At 41.1% G+C, this 18,723-nt stretch overlaps 1 protein-coding gene across 1 annotated transcript in view; it reads left to right on the plus strand.

Moving 5' to 3' along the window:
* The window catches only part of LOC123487738, a gene marked incomplete at its 5' end in the record, with an annotated part of 94,777 nt that overhangs the window by 60,281 nt on the left and 15,773 nt on the right, over positions 1-18,723 (plus strand). Inside the window, one exon of the mRNA XM_045218822.1 lies at positions 6,665-6,841. Within this exon, the coding sequence (XP_045074757.1) occupies positions 6,665-6,802 (138 nt within the window). The remainder of the gene's footprint in view (positions 1-6,664; positions 6,842-18,723) is intronic.

Genomic DNA, 18,723 nt, shown 5'->3' on the forward strand with positions numbered 1-18,723 from the left:
CACAGTAATATGTCTGTACCACAGCAATTTAGTGTATTATTGTACCACAGTAATATGTCGTTACCACAGCAACTTAGTGTGTTGTTGTACCACAATAATATGTCTGTACCACAGCAACTTAGTGTATTATTGTACCACAGTAATATGTCGTTACCACAGCAACTTAGTGTATTATTGTACCACAGTAATATGTCTGTACCACAGCAACTTAGTGTATTATTGTACCACAGTAATATGTCGTTACCACAGCAATTTAGTATATTATTGTACCACAGTAATATGTCGTTACCACAGCAACTTAGTGTATTATTGTACCACAGTAATATGTCTGTACCACAGCAACTTGGTGTATTATTGTACCACAGTAATATGTCGTTACCACAGCAACTAGTGTATTATTGTACCATAATAATATGTCGTTACCACAGCAACTTAGTGTGTTGTTGTACCACAGTAATATGTCGTTACCACAACAACTTAGTATATTATTGTACCACAGTAATATGTCTGTACCACAGCAATTTAGTGTATTATTGTACCACAGTAATATGTCGTTACCACAGCAACTTAGTGTGTTGTTGTACCACAATAATATGTCTGTACCACAGCAACTTAGTGTATTATTGTACCACAGTAATATGTCTGTACCACAGCAACTTAGTGTATTATTGTACCACAGTAATATGTCTGTACCACAGCAACTTAGTGTATTATTGTACCACAGTAATATGTCGTTACCACAGCAACTTAGTATATTATTGTACCACAGTAATATGTCGTTACCACAGCAACTTAGTATATTATTGTACCACAGTAATATGTCGTTACCACAGCAACTTAGTGTATTATTGTAACACAGTAATATGTCTGTACAACAGCAACTTAGTGTATTATTGTACCACAGTAATATGTCGTTACCACAGCAACTTAGTGTATTATTGTACCACAGTAATATGTCTGTACCACAGCAACTTGGTGTATTATTGTACCACAGTAATATGTCGTTACCACAGCAACTTAGTGTATTATTGTACCATAATAATATGTCTGTACCACAGCAACTTAGTGTGTTGTTGTACCACAGTAATATGTCGTTACCACAACAACTTAGTATATTATTGTACCACAGTAATATGTCGTTACCACAGCAACTTAGTGTGTTGTTGTACCACAGTATTATGTCTGTACCACAGCAACTTTACAGGGTGACAACAACACTGCTGCATCCTCTCACTTCATATTAGATTAAGTCACAGCCCCCTGTCTGCCCCCTGTCCCGTTCCTGCCCCCTGCCCACCCCCTGTCTGTCCCCTGCCCCCCACCTGCCCCCTGCCTGTCTGCCCCCTTCCTGTCTGCCTGCCCATGTCCTGTCTGCCTGCCCCCTTCCTGTCTGCCTGCCCCCATCCTGTCTGCCTGCCCCCTGCCTGCCTGCCCCCTTCCTGTCTGCCTGCCCCTGCCTGTCTGCCCCCTTCCTGTCTGCCTGCCCCCTGCCTGCCTGCCCCCTGCCTGCCTGCCTGCCCCCTGCCTGTCTGCCCCCTTCCTGTCTGCCTGCCCCCTGCCTTCCTGCCTCCTGCCTGCCTGCCCCCTGCCTGCCTGCCTCGTGCCTGCCTGCCTGCCCCCTGCCTGTCCTGTCACACGATTGATAACTTGACCAGTCAACTCTCTCTCTCTCTCTGCTCCCTGCTAGTTATAATGACACACAGTACAGTGTAATCTAATGACTCATGTATTATGTTAATGTATTCCCGCTGTACCAAACTAAATGCTAAATGATATTCTTATGAAGCTGCAGTGATCATTTTCAGATGGAACTGTTAGCAGGCAAAGGTGTGTCTGTGACGACCAATCCAGCACAGCTCGGAACGCTGCTCGTCCAATCAGCATCCAGGATCCAAACAACCAGTTTTATAAAATGACACAGTACGGCGTAATCCAATGACTCATTTATTACGTTGATGTGTAGGCTAACAACTACAAGAATAATTCAGTCATTCAGTTTACAAGCCTTGTTGGGGCACACTGGCATACCATTTACAAGGCATGACCAATACATTGCTTCACTAACTGGTACTCAAGTATGGACACTGGAACCATGCCCATCATATGCTTCATCCTGGTGCCCAGGACAGTACTATCTTTCTCAAGCAGCCTGGTCACCCAGGTACTATTCAGTCACAGCCAGGTCAGCTGGATGTGCAAACCATTAATATCTGATAAATGATCTTTATAATGATAATGATCTTTATAAATGATCTGATAAATGATCTTTGTCAGGGAAGACACAGCAGGTCGCAGACCTTGACAAAAGAGTCTGTCAGGTGTGTAAGCCTTAAATTGAAAGCTAAGTGATCACGAAAATGAGTTGCACAGTAAAATTAGGATGGGGCCTAGGAAAGAAGGCATGAGCCAGCAGAGCAGCGAAGCAGCAAATTATTCAGACTGGTTTCTGTATCGATCATGACCCTCAACACGGCTCATTAACCCATGTCTGAACTCTTCATATGTTTGTTTTGCATTTGGAGGATATTGGCCCAATTGTTGAAATGAACAGGAAGGGACGAAGCATTGAGAGGAAGACTGAACAGCCCAAATCATTAGCATTGAGAGGAAGACTGAACAGCCCAAATCATTAGCATTGAGAGGAAGACTGAACAGCCCCCAGCTCCCGGCCCCCAGCCCCTAACCTCCATCTCTAACCGCAGACCCCAGCCCTTGCCCCATCCCTAGCCATCAGCCCCCAGCCCCAGCTCTCAGCCCCCAGCCCAGACCACAGCCCCATCCCCAATCCTAACCCTCTGACATGTAACTACTGTAGCCTGACAGCATCACCAGTCCTAATCCTCTGACATGTAACTACTGTACTCTGACAGCATCACCAGTCATAATCCTCTGACATGTAACTACTGTACCCTGACAGCATCACCAGTCCTAACCCTCTGACATGTAACTACTGTACCCTGACAGCATCACCAGTCCTAACCCTCTGACATGTAACTACTGTACCCTGACAGCATCACCAGTCCTAACCCTCTGACATGTAACTACTGTACCTGACAGCATCACCAGTCCTAATCCTCTGACATGTAACTACTGTACCCTGACAGCATCACCAGTCCTAACCCTCTGACATGTAACTACTGTACCCTGACAGCATCACCAGTCCTAATCCTCTGACATGTAACTACTGTACCCTGACAGCATCACCAGTCCTAACCCTCTGACATGTAACTACTGTACCCTGACAGCATCACCAGTCCTAACCCTCTGACATGTAACTACTGTACCCTGACAGCATCACCAGTCCTCTGACATGTAACTACTGTACCCTGACAGCATCACCAGTCCTAATCCTCTGACATGTAACTACTGTACCCTGACAGCATCACCAGTCCTAATCCTCTGACATGTAACTACTGTACCCTGACAGCATCACCAGTCCTAACCCTCTGACATGTAACTACTGTACCCTGACAGCATCACCAGTCCTAACCCTCTGACATGTAACTACTGTACCCTGACAGCATCACCAGTCCTAATCCTCTGACATGTAACTACTGTACCCTGACAGCATCACCAGTCCTAATCCTCTGACATGTAACTACTGTACCCTGACAGCATCACCAGTCCTAATCCTCTGACATGTAACTACTGTACCCTGACAGCATCACCAGTCCTAACCCTCTGACATGTAACTACTGTACCCTGACAGCATCACCAGTCCTAATCCTCTGACATGTAACTACTGTACCCTGACAGCATCACCAGTCCTAACCCTCTGACATGTAACTACTGTACCCTGACAGCATCACCATTCCTAACCCTCTGACATGTAACTACTGTACCCTGACAGCATCACCAGTCCTCTGACATGTAACTACTGTACCCTGACAGCATCACCAGTCCTCTGACATGTAACTACTGTACCCTGACAGCATCACCAGTCATAATCCTCTGACATGTAACTACTGTACCCTGACAGCATCACCAGTCCTAATCCTCTGACATGTAACTACTGTACCCTGACAGCATCACCAGTCCTAACCCTCTGACATGTAACTACTGTACCCTGACAGCATCACCAGTCCTAATCCTCTGACATGTAACTACTGTACCCTGACAGCATCACCAGTCCTAACCCTCTGACATGTAACTACTGTACCCTGACAGCATCACCAGTCCTAACCCTCTGACATGTAACTACTGTACCCTGACAGCATCACCAGTCCTAATCCTCTGACATGTAACTACTGTACCCTGACAGCATCACCAGTCCTAACCCTCTGACATGTAACAGGTCGCAGTTGTAAATGAGAACTTGTTCTCAACTGGCTTACCTCGTTAAATAAAGGTGAAATAAATAAATAAAAAATAATCCTCTGACATGTAACTACTGTACCCTGACAGCATCACCAGTCCTCTGACATGTAACTACTGTACCCTGACAGCATCACCAGTCCTAATCCTCTGACATGTAACTACTGTACCCTGACAGCATCACCAGTCCTAACCCTCTGACATGTAACTACTGTACCCTGACAGCATCACCAGTCCTAACCCTCTGACATGTAACTACTGTACCCTGACAGCATTACCAGCGCTGGGTGTACAGTAGCTCTGTGCCTCTGTGGTCCTTTGTGTGGAAGCCAACAGATCATCATTAACACCTGGAGGAGTCTCTGACCTGAGTAGGAGCATCCTCCACCATCCTCCACCTCTCCCCCATCCCCCTCTCCTCCACCATCCTCCACCTCTCCCCCATCCCCCTCTCCTCCGCCACCCTCCATCCACCCCCTGGTAAAGCCATCCCCCTCTGTCATCTTCTGGGAGATAACACAGCGGCCAGGCAGACCTGACTGGGCCCTGCTGACTGGGACCTGCTGACTGCTCAAAGGCTAACTGTCAGGGTGGGAAGAGGGGACAGGGAGAGGGAAGGATAGTTTTTTCTGACCGTTTTATCTTGTTTGTTTTAACCAGTAGTATTTTCAATTGCAATTATATTTTTGTGGTGATCATAAAAGTCAAAGGAATGTGTTCATTGTAATATACTAGGACTATGTCCAAAATGCTTTGGGTATCTATACTTGTATGATTGATAACTTTACATATTATCTGATGAGCTGATTAAATGAGCTGAAGAAAAGCTTAATGGTCAGAGAAATAGAGTGCTAACCAGATGGTAATAGTCCTACTCCTCTTCTCTGGACTCATCACTCACTATGAACTATATACAACATGGTCTTATTAGAATATGTCAAAATAGTGCCATTTACCCAATGTAGTTGGGAGAGGCTATACGGACAATACTGGTGCTCAAAACGATGAGGTATGTTGCACAGCTGAGAGCCGAGTGAACCGAACTTCCCCACAAATATCTAGAGTAGAGTCTTATTATCCCGCATATCTAGAGTAGAGTCTTTATTATCCCACATATCTGGAGTAGAGTAGAGTCTTATTATCCCACATATCTAGAGTAGAGTCTTTATTATCCCACATATCTAGAGTAGAGTAGAGTCTTATTATCCCACATATCTAGAGTAGAGTAGAGTCTTTATTATCCCACATATCTAGAGTAGAGTAGAGTCTTATTATCCCACATATCTAGAGTAGAGTAGAGTCTTTATATCCCACATATCTAGAGTAGAGTCTTTATTATCCCACATATCTAGAGTAGTGTCTTATTATCCCGCATATCTGGAGTAGTGTCTTATTATCCCACATATCTAGAGTAGTGTCTTATTATCCCGCATATCTGGAGTAGTGTCTTATTATCCCGCATATCTGGAGTAGTGTCTTATTATCCCGCATATCTAGAGTAGAGTAGAGTCTTTATATCCCACATATCTAGAGTAGAGTCTTTATTATCCCACATATCTAGAGTAGTGTCTTATTATCCCGCATATCTGGAGTAGAGTAGAGTCTTATTATCCCGCATATCTAGAGTAGAGTAGAGTCTTATTATCCCACATATCTAGAGTAGAGTCTTTATTATCCCACATATCTGGAGTAGAGTAGAGTCTTATTATCCCACATATCTAGAGTAGAGTAGAGTCTTTATTATCCCACATATCTAGAGTAGAGTAGAGTCTTTATTATCCCACATATCTAGAGTAGAGTCTTATTATCCCGCATATCTGGAGTAGAGTAGAGTCTTATTATCCCACATATCTAGAGTAGTGTCTTATTATCCCGCATATCTGGAGTAGAGTCTTTATTATCCCACATATCTAGAGTAGAGTCTTATTATCCCACATATCTAGAGTAGTCTTTATTATCCCACATATCTAGAGTAGAGTCTTATTATCCCGCATATCTAGAGTAGAGTAGAGTCTTTATTATCCCACATATCTAGAGTAGAGTCTTATTATCCCACATATCTAGAGTAGAGTCTTTATTATCCCACATATCTAGAGTAGAGTCTTATTATCCCACATATCTAGAGTAGAGTCTTTATTATCCCACATATCTAGAGTAGAGTAGAGTCTTTATTATCCCGCATATCTAGAGTAGAGTCTTTATTATCCCACATATCTAGAGTAGAATCTTTATTATTATTAACAACATATTAAAACATCCCCATGACATCACATACAGCAATATTTGAATATGTTGTTTGATTTAATTGAAGTCAAGAGTTTCACTTCATAATGGATCTTTTTCTTTTCAGATACCACAATATTCATCCCCTCTTTCAACGGCACGTCGTACCTGGAGCTGCCTCCCCTTGCCACTCTGCTGCAGTCTCCTGGTGCCAGCGCTGATCCCTCTCACACTGCCAACGACACCACTGTTACCCTGTATCTGACTGTCCAAACCAGAGCTACACAGGGCACCGTCCTCTACAGTAAGTACAGGCGTGCCATTCAACGTTTGTACCCTTTGTTTAATCAGGAGATCACATTGAGATTTGAGAATCTCTTTTACAAATGATAACTGAGTACAACATATGATATCAGCAAAACCCAGAAACACAATGCACCAAAACTGTACCAAAATACAATGTTGATCCAAAGCTCTTGTCATTGTCTTCTGGAGCCAATATAATGCAATAAAGTAGGAAGGTGATTAAGCCTTTATTCTTTCAATGCAGACATTTTTGAAATGCTTAATTTGTCTAAGCGTTTTTTCCTAATCAAGCTGCCAATCTGTTATGAACATTCATACTGTTACAGAAGCTACTTTCATGAGTTCCATTATCAGACAACATTGTTGTGAGAATACAGTTATACTATATTAATTAGTAAACAATGATGCAATGAGAGGAATGGGGCTGACACAAGGAATAAAAATAAAATATGAATCGGTTGCAGAAAAGTACTGAAGGAAAGACCCGAATGATCTTTCTTGGCAACACTTTACTTGACACCCAGCGTCATAACATGTAATGACACGGTCATAACCATGCCATAATATGTCATAACAGCTGACATAACTTGTCATAATATGGTCATCACACTGTCATGACCCATATATGTACACCTGTTGTGACATACAGTATATTGCATTATTTTATGGCTGGTTATGACACCTACATAAGAGTGTCAAAACCCACATTTATTCAAATGTGGTTTTTTCCCTGCCAAGAAGTGTCCTTTCGTTTGAAAGTTACTTAAGTCCTTTGTTGTTGTTGTAATGAATTATTGTTCAACATATTTTAAATAACTTGTAGAAAATGCACTTTATGACATTATCAAGAAGCATTATGACATCATAATCATATAAGCCAGATAGGCCTATCACGTACAGGCCCTTATGTCAGTCATCAGTCAAAAAGAGGGTGTCTAATCCTGCTCCTGCATTCACCCCAGTCATCAGTCAAAAAGAGAGTGTCTTGTCCTGCTCCTGCATTCACCCCAGTCATCAGCAACAGAGCATTGGGGTAGGTGCGTGTCTGACATCAATGTTTGCTCAATTACAATGATAATTGAATATGGTCAATTTCTGAACATTTTAAAATAGCATAACAATACTGTTGACAAGTAGGCTATGGTGTAATGAAATGTTTTACCTTGTGTGGTAGTGTACACTACCAGTCAAACGTTTTAGAACACCTACTCATTCAAGGGTCTTTCTTTATTCTTACTATTTTCTACATTGTAGAATAATAGTGAAGACATCATGTAGTAACCATAAAAGTGTTAAACAAATACAAATATATTTTATATTTGAGGAACTTCAAATAGCCACACTTTGCCTTGATGACAGCTTTGCACACTCTTGGCATTCTCTCAACCAGTCTCACAAAGACACGGCGGTTGGATCCAAAAATCTCCAATTTGGACTCCAGACCAAACGGCACATTTCCACCGGTCTAATGTCCATTGCTCGTGTTTCTTGGCCCAAGCAAGTCTCTTCTTCTTTTTGTTGTCCTTTAGTAGTGGTTTCTTTGCAGCAATTCGACCATGAAGGCCTGATTCACACAGTCTCCTCTGAACAGTTGATGTTGAGATGTGTCTGTTACTTGAACTCTGTGAAGCATTTATTTGGGCTGCAATTTCTGAGGCTGGTAACTCTAATTAACTTATCCTCTGCAGCAGAGGTAACTCTGGGTCTTCCATTCCTGTGGCGGTCCTCATGAGAGCCAGATTCATCATAGCGCTTGATGGTTTTTGCAACTGCACTTAAAGAAACTTTCAAAGTTCTTGAAATGTTCCTTATTGACTGACCATCATGACTTAAAGTAATGATGGACTGTTGTTTCTCTTTGCTTATTTGAGCTGTTCTTGCCATAATATGGACTTGGTCTTTTACCAAATAGGGCTATCTTCTGTATACCCCCCCTACCTTGTCACAACACAACTGATTGGCTCAAACTCTTTAAGAAGGAAATAAATTCCACAAATTAACTTGTAAGAAGGCACACCTGTTAATTGAAATGCATTCCAGGTGACTACCTCATGAAGCTTGTTGAGAGAATGCCAAGAGTGCAAAGCTGTCATCAAGGCAAAGGGTGGCTATTTGAAGAATCTCAAATATAAAATATATTTTGATTTGTTTAACACTTTGTTGGCTTGTACATGATTCCATATGTGTTATTTCATAGTTTTGATGTCTTCACTATTATTCTACAATGTAGAAAATAGTAAAAATTAAGAAAAACCCTTGACCGGTAGTGTAGGTTTTGTGGGTTTTGACACTAATATGTAGGTATCATAACCAGCCATAAAATAACTCAATATATGTCACAACAGGTCTAAATATATGTGTCATGACAGTGTTATGACCATATTATGACTGGTTATGTCAAGTTATGTCAGCAGTTATGACATATTATGACATGGTCATGATCATGTCATAACGTGTTATGACGCTGGGTGTCAAGTAAAGTGTTACCTCTTTCTTAGCGTCAAACTAAGGTCATGGCTGGGTTACAGTTAACACAAGTTAACATCAATCATTACTCTGCGATAAAAACATTTTATTTGTTTATTTTTCTGGAAACACTTTGTTTGAAATGTACGTCATTTATTTCAACAGTTCAAATTAAGTGTTACCGTTTTATTTCAGTCGAAATTCAGAAAAGAAATGCAGTGTTTTAACGTGATTGCTGTATGTGGACAAAGTATTTTTAGGTGGACTATAGATGCTGTGATGTGTGTGATGGAAAGGAGTTAGGCGCAGGAGGGTAATCACCGAATACAGAGTTTATTCCTTCGTAGACACACAAATGCGCTCAAATAGCGATCAACGAAACAGGCACAGGGGAAACACTCATCCCTGGAAAATACATTGTAACGGATATCCAACAATACATAGGCACAGGGGGAAATCTACCCTGGCAACACAATGTTACGAGTAGCTCCACCGAGCTCCACTACTCTCACAAATAACAATCACCCACAAGGACAAGGGGGCAGAGGGAACACTTATATACAGACTAATTTGGGGATAGGAACCAGGTGTGTGTGATTGACAAGACAAGACAATTGTGATGATGATTGGTGCGGCAGTGGTTAGTAAGCCGGTGACAACGAACGCCGAAGCCTGCCCGAACAAGGAGGGGAGGCAGCCTCGGCCGAAGTCGTGACAGATGCAGCATAGTGGGTTCGATTCCCGGGACCACCCGTACCTAAAATGTATGCAGGCATGATACACAGCATACCGTGTTCACAAAAATATATGCACTCACTTTACTGTTAGTCGCTATGGATACTTCAGAAGACAAGGAAAAGCTGCCCACTTCAGGAGCTCTGATGCAATCATTTATTATGCACAACGTTTCAACAGCAAGCTGTCTTCATCAGGGTATCATGTCAAACACTGCAGGTCACCAGTTTAGAGGATTTCATTGGACAGGTGTTTGTAATCATGACCGACTGTGGCATGATATCATTGGTCAATTTACAAATATCAATAATACATATAAAAAAGCATGAATGGATATCAGACGATCATAGATACAATTTCATCATAAATAAACACAATATAGTAAAAACACAATAATCACAGGAATGGTTTCAGATCAAAGTCGAAGTGTGATTGTTTTTTGCAAATTATTCTGATTCAACAGAATTGGTTTTAAAGCAAAAATAATTCAAAGGAAGCGGGTGACAGCTATCAGCCCTCAACAAAATATTACGATCAGGGGTTTCTTGTAAAGATCTGTGTAAAGGACATTATCCTCACAAATATTCAAAATATCAAGGAACACTGATTTTACGTGTGTCAGATTGCATAGTGAATCTCAGGTGCTCAGAACAAGAGTTAAGAAAAGCATTGAACTCCTGGATAAAACTGTTAAATGGCATTTGTTATATTATTATAATAATTTTATCCAGGAATTGTATTGGTTGGAAAGATGTAAAGGAGAGTTACAGTGAAATTGTAGCAACTTTTTTAATATACACTGAGCATACCAAACATTAGGAACGCCTTCCTAATATTGAGTTGCAACCCCCCCTTTTTCCCTCAGAACAGCCTCAATTTGTCGGGGCATGGACCCTACAAGGTGTTGAAATCGTTCCACATGGATGCTGGCCCATGTTGACTCCAATGCTTCCCACAGTTGTGTCAAGTTGACTGGATGTCCTTTGGGTTCTTGATACACACAGGAAACTATTGAGCATGAAAAACCCAGCAGCACTGCATTTCTTGACACAAACCGCTGCGCCTGGCACCTACTATCATACCCCGTTCAAAGGCACTTAAATGTTTTGTCTTGCCCATTCACCCTCTGAATGGGACACATACTGTACACAATCCATGTGTCAATTGTTTCAAGGCTTAACAATCCTTCTTTAACCTGTCTCCTCCCCTTTATTTACAATGATTTGAAGTGGATTTAACAATTGATCATAGATTTCACCTGGATTCACCTGGTCAGTCTATGTCATGGAATGAGCAGGTGTTCTTAATGTTTGTGCATACATTTTAGTGTAGCCTTTGTGACCCCAGCGGGAATCAAACCCGTGACCCTGGCGTTTCAAGCTTCACGCTCTTACCATTTGAGCCACATAGGAGTTAATGGAACGGCTCTTCTCAGCTGCAGATAAAATCCTTTGAAGCTACACAATGCTACCATTCCGGTCATGACTTCTCAGATAGATTGGATTGGTCCCAAATAACACCCTATTCCCTATATAGTCCACTACTCTTGACCAGGGCCCATAGTGCATTACATAGGGAATAGGGTGCCATTTGTGACGCACACAAAGCCACCTGTTGCTGTGAGTCATCTTTCAGTTGGTCACAAATCTATTCCGTCTTTTCCATGGAAACCAATGAGGTTGCGTTTAAAAATGTCCTCTTGATAAGGTTAACACATTAGAGACATACCATTCACTAACCACATCCATCCCTGGTATAAACTCAAGTTATACTTATTATATACTGTTGGTCGCCATGGTTTCCCAGAACCTTTAAATGATGTTAGTTTTTATTTATTTTTTACTTCTTTATCCTTATGAGTTGTTAAGTCTTAAGATAAACAAGATGTTGTACCTTTCAAAACTTTTAGGAATATTTCAGTCACTTTTTAAGTACAAAGCATGCCTGAAAGAGAAGTGTCTTAACTCTGCAGGAATGAGAATACATGTTATTCCGCATTGCTGCTGTTGTTATTGGATGGGTAGATCATTTTAATTATCCCACCGCACATATCTTCACGCATTGGCTGTGTCCCAAATGGCACCCTATTCCATAGAGGGCACTACTTTTAACCAGAGCCCTATGGGCCCCGGTAAAAAAAAAAAAAAAAAAGTAGTGCACTATAAAGAAAATAGGGTGCCATTTGGGACACAGACAATGTTTAGCGAGGGACAAAATGACAGATTTTTTAAGAGACAGATTTCTCACTTCATATCTTAACTGAAGCTGTTCTGCCAGTGTTTTAGGGGAGTCTTAAAATAGTATAATCATTGGTAATGTACAGTGCATTTGGAAAGTATTCAGACACCTTGACTTTTTCCACATTTTATTACGTTACAGCCTTATTCTAAAATTGATTAAACAAAAATGTTCCTTCATCAATCTACACACAATACCCCATAATGAAAAAGCGAAAACAGGTTTTTAGAAATTAAAAAAATAAAACAGAAATACCTTATTTACATAAGTATTCAGACCCTTTGCTATGAGACTAGAAATTGAGCTCAGGTGCATCCTGTTTCCATTGATCATCCTTGATGTTTCTACAACTTGATTGGAGTCCACCTGTGGTAAATTCAATTGATTGGACATGATTTGGAAAGGCACACACCTGTCTACATAAGGTCCCACAGTTGACAGTGCAAAAACCAAGCCATGAGGTCAAAGGAATTGTCCGTAGAGCTCAGAGACATGATTGTGACGAGTCACAGATCTGGGGAAGGGTACCAAAACATTTCTGCAACATTGAAGGTCCCCAAGAACACAGTGGCCTCCATCATTCTTAAATGGAAGAAGTTTTGAACCATCAAGACTCTTCCTAGAGCTGGCCGCCCGGCCAAACTGAGCAATCGGGGAAGAAGGGCCTTGGTCAGGGAGGTGACCAAGAACCCGATGGTCATTTTGACAGAGTTCCAGAGTTCCTCTGTGGAGATGGGAGAACCTTCCAGAAGGACAATCATCTCTGCAGCACTCCACCAATCAGGCATTTATGGTAGAGTGGCCAGACAGAAACCACTCCTCAGTAAAAGGCACATGACAGCCCGCTTGGAGTTTGCCAAAAGGCACCTAAAGGACTCTCAGACCAGGAGAAACAAGATTCTCTGGTCTGATGAAACCAAAATTGAACTCTTTGGCCTGAATGCCAAGCGTCACGTCTGGAGGAAACCTGGCACCATCCCTACAGTGAACCATGGTGGTGGCAGCGTCATTCTGTGGGGATGTTTTTCAGCGGCAGGGACTAGGAGACTAGTCAGGATCGATTGAAAGATGAACGGAGCAAAGTACAGAGAGATCGTTGATGAAAACCTGCTCCAGAGCGCTCAGGACCTCAGACTGGGGCGAAGGTTCACCTTCCAACAGGACAACAACCCTAAGCACACAGCTAAGACAATGCAGGAGTGGCTTCGGGAAAAGTCTCTGAATGTCCTTGAGTAGCCCAGCCAGAGCCGGGACTTGAACCCGATCGAACATCTCTGGGGAAACCTGAAAATAGCTGTGCAGTGACGCTCCCCATCCAACCTGACCGAGCTTGAGAGGATCTGCAGAGAAGAATGGGAGAAACTCCCCAAATACAGGTGTGCCAAGCTTGTAGCGTCATACCCAAGAAGACTCAAGGCTTTAATCGCTGCCAAAATGTGCTTCAGCAAAGTACTGAGTAAAGGGTGATATTTCTGTTTTTATTTTTAATATAATTGCAAACATTTCTAAAAACCTGTCTTTGCTTTGTCATTATGGGGTATTATGTGTATCAATTTTAGAATAAGGCTGTAAAGTAACAAAATGTGGAAAAAGTCAAGGGGGCTGAATACTTTCCGAATGCTCTGTATACTCATTAAATATGTATGAACAATATAGGGCCTACATTATGTCACTTTACCAACTGGGTGGTTTGTCACATACCATCATCACTGCATGGTTCACAATGTCATCTGGGAGTTTATCACTAAACAGTCATTTGAAAAGTTCCAACAGTGGAGTTGGAGTTGGGAGAGAAGCACTGCAGGGCATCGAGGCCTGACTTTCCCTAATGGTTCCTATGTCCCTATAGGAGCTGTGCGTTATGGTCTCAGAGTCTCCTGCCTCTGCAAATCACACACAAAATCAACATAAACCATTCTGTGCTCAGTAGTGATGTCTTTTCCAACCTCTGTATTTGTTGTTAGATTGTACACATTGTGTAGAATAGAGCTAAAGGGACAGGGGTTATAAATCATTCACATCCTTTAGACATTGTGTAGAATAGCACTATGGAGACAGGGGTTATAAATCCTTCACATCCTTTAGACATTGTGTAGAATAGCACTATGGAGACAGGGGTTATAAATCCTTCACATCCTTTAGACATTGTGTAGAATAGCACTATGGAGACAGGGGTTATAAATCCTTCACATCCTTTAGACATTGTGTAGAATAGCACTATGGAGACAGGGGTTATAAATCATTCACATCCTTTAGACATTGTGTAGAATAGCACTATGGAGACAGGGGTTATAAATCCTTCACATCCTTTAGACATTGTGTAGAATAGCACTATGGAGACAGGGGTTATAAATCCTTCACATCCTTTAGACATTGTGTAGAATAGCACTATGGAGACAGGGGTTATAAATCCTTCACATCCTTTAGACATTGTGTAGAATAGCACTATGGAGACAGGGGTTATAAATCCTTCACATTCTTTAGACATTGTGTAGAATAGCACTATGGAGACAGGGGTTATAAATCCTTCACATCCTTTAGACATTGTGTAGAATAGCACTATGGAGACAGGGGTTATAAATCCTTCACATCCTTTAGACATTGTGTAGAATAGCACTATGGAGACAGGGGTTATAAATCCTTCACATCCTTTAGACATTGTGTAGAATAGCACTATGGAGACAGGGGTTATAAATCCTTCACATCCTTTAGACATTGTGTAGAATAGCACTATGGAGACAGGGGTTATAAATCCTTCACATCCTTTAGACATTGTGTAGAATAGCACTATGGAGACAGGGGTTATAAATCCTTCACATCCTTTAGACATTGTGTAGAATAGCACTATGGAGACAGGGGTTATAAATCCTTCACATCCTTTAGACATTGTGTAGAATAGCACTATGGAGACAGGGGTTATAAATCCTTCACATCCTTTAGACATTGTGTAGAATAGCACTATGGAGACAGGGGTTATACATCCTTCACATCCTTTAGACATTGTGTAGAATAGCACTATGGAGACAGGGGTTATAAATCCTTCACATCCTTTAGACATTGTGTAGAATAGCACTATGGAGACAGGGGTTATAAATCCTTCACATCCTTTAGACATTGTGTAGAATAGCACTATGGAGACAGGGGTTATACATCCTTCACATCCTTTAGACATTGTGTAGAATAGCACTATGGAGACAGGGGTTATAAATCCTTCACATCCTTTAGACATTGTGTAGAATAGCACTATGGAGACAGGGGTTATAAATCCTTCACATCCTTTAGACATTGTGTAGAATAGCACTATGGAGACAGGGGTTATAAATCCTTCACATCCTTTAGACATTGTGTAGAATAGCACTATGGAGACAGGGGTTATAAATCCTTCACATCCTTTAGACATTGTGTAGAATAGCACTATGGAGACAGGGGTTATAAATCCTTCACATCCTTTAGACATTGTGTAGAATAGCACTATGGAGACAGGGGTTATAAATCCTTCACATCCTTTAGACATTGTGTAGAATAGCACTATGGAGACAGGGGTTATAAATCCTTCACATCCTTTAGACATTGTGTAGAATAGCACTATGGAGACAGGGGTTATAAATCCTTCACATCCTTTAGACATTGTGTAGAATAGCACTATGGAGACAGGGGTTATAAATCCTTCACATCCTTTAGACATTGTGTAGAATAGCACTATGGAGACAGGGGTTATAAATCCTTCACATCCTTTAGACATTGTGTAGAATAGCACTATGGAGACAGGGGTTATAAATCCTTCACATCCTTTAGACATTGTGTAGAATAGCACTATGGAGACAGGGGTTATAAATCCTTCACATCCTTTAGACATTGTGTAGAATAGCACCATGGAGACAGGGGTTATAAATCCTTCACATCCTTTAGACATTGTGTAGAATAGCACTATGGAGACAGGGGTTATAAATCCTTCACATCCTTTAGACATTGTGTAGAATAGCACTATGGAGACAGGGGTTATAAATCCTTCACATCCTTTAGACATTGTGTAGAATAGCACTATGGAGACAGGGGTTATAAATCCTTCACATCCTTTAGACATTGTGTAGAATAGCACTATGGAGACAGGGGTTATAAATCCTTCACATCCTTTAGACATTGTGTAGAATAGCACTATGGAGACAGGGGTTATAAATCCTTCACATCCTTTAGACATTGTGTAGAATAGCACTATGGAGACAGGGGTTATAAATCCTTCACATCCTTTAGACATTGTGTAGAATAGCACTATGGAGACAGGGGTTATAAATCCCTTCACATCCTTTAGACATTGTGTAGAATAGCACTATGGAGACAGGGGTTATAAATCCTTCACATCCTTTAGACATTGTGTAGAATAGCACTATGGAGACAGGGGTTATAAATCCTTCACATCCTTTAGACATTGTGTAGAATAGCACTATGGAGACAGGGGTTATAAATCCTTCACATCCTTTAGACATTGTGTAGAATAGCACTATGGAGACAGGGGTTATAAATCCTTCACATCCTGTAGACATTGTGTAGAATAGCACTATGGAGACAGGGGTTATAAATCCTTCACATCCTTTAGACATTGTGTAGAATAGCACTATGGAGACAGGGGTTATACATCCTTCACATCCTTTAGACACTGTGTAGAATAGCACTATGGAGACAGGGGTTATAAATCCTTCACATCCTTTAGACATTGTGTAGAATAGCACTATGGAGACAGGGGTTATAAATCCTTCACATCCTTTAGACATTGTGTAGAATAGCACTATGGAGACAGGGGTTATAAATCCTTCACATCCTTTAGACATTGTGTAGAATAGCACTATGGAGACAGGGGTTATAAATCCTTCACATCCTTTAGACATTGTGTAGAATAGCACTATGGAGACAGGGGTTATAAATCCTTCACATCCTTTAGACATTGTGTAGAATAGCACTATGGAGACAGGGGTTATAAATCCCTTCACATCCTTTAGACATTGTGTAGAATAGCACTATGGAGACAGGGGTTATAAATCCTTCACATCCTTTAGACATTGTGTAGAATAGCACTATGGAGACAGGGGTTATAAATCCTTCACATCCTTTAGACATTGTGTAGAATAGCACTATGGAGACAGGGGGTTATAAATCCTTCACATCCTTTAGACATTGTGTAGAATAGCACTATGGAGACAGGGGTTATAAATCCTTCACATCCTTTAGACATTGTGTAGAATAGCACTATGGAGACAGGGGTTATAAATCCTTCACATCCTTTAGACATTGTGTAGAATAGCACTATGGAGACAGGGGTTATAAATCCTTCACATCCTTTAGACATTGTGTAGAATAGCACTATGGAGACAGGGGTTATAAATCCTTCACATCCTTTAGACATTGTGTAGAATAGCACTATGGAGACAGGGGTTATAAATCCTTCACATCCTTTAGACATTGTGTAGAATAGCACTATGGAGACAGGGGTTATAAATCCTTCACATCCTTTAGACATTGTGTAGAATAGCACTATGGAGACAGGGGTTATAAATCCTTCACATCCTTTAGACATTGTGTAGAATAGCACTATGGAGACAGGGGTTATAAATCCTTCACATCCTTTAGACATTGTGTAGAATAGCACTATGGAGACAGGGGTTATAAATCCTTCACATCCTTTAGACATTGTGTAGAATAGCACTATGGAGACAGGGGTTATAAATCCTTCACATCCTTTAGACATTGTGTAGAATAGCACTATGGAGACAGGGGTTATAAATCCTTCACATCCTTTAGACATTGTGTAGAATAGCACTATGGAGACAGGGGTTATAAATCCTTCACATCCTTTAGACATTGTGTAGAATAGCACTATGGAGACAGGGGTTATAAATCCTTCACATCCTTTAGACATTGTGTAGAATAGCACTATGGAGACAGGGGTTATAAATCCTTCACATCCTTTAGACATTGTGTAGAATAGCACTATGGAGACAGGGGTTATAAATCCTTCACATCCTTTAGACATTGTGTAGAATAGCACTATGGAGACAGGGGTTATAAATCCTTCACATCCTTTAGACATTGTGTAGAATAGCACTATGGAGACAGGGGTTATAAATCCTTCACATCCTTTAGACATTGTGTAGAATAGCACTATGGAGACAGGGGTTATAAATCCTTCACATCCTTTAGACATTGTGTAGAATAGCACTATGGAGACAGGGGTTATAAATCCTTCACATCCTTTAGACATTGTGTAGAATAGCACTATGGAGACAGGGGTTATAAATCCTTCACATCCTTTAGACATTGTGTAGAATAGCACTATGGAGACAGGGGTTATAAATCCTTCACATCCTTTAGACATTGTGTAGAATAGCACTATGGAGACAGGGGTTATAAATCCTTCACATCCTTTAGACATTGTGTAGAATAGCACTA

This window comes from Coregonus clupeaformis, unplaced genomic scaffold (genome assembly GCF_020615455.1).
Source record: "Coregonus clupeaformis isolate EN_2021a unplaced genomic scaffold, ASM2061545v1 scaf1828, whole genome shotgun sequence".
Lineage (NCBI taxonomy): Eukaryota > Metazoa > Chordata > Actinopteri > Salmoniformes > Salmonidae > Coregonus > Coregonus clupeaformis.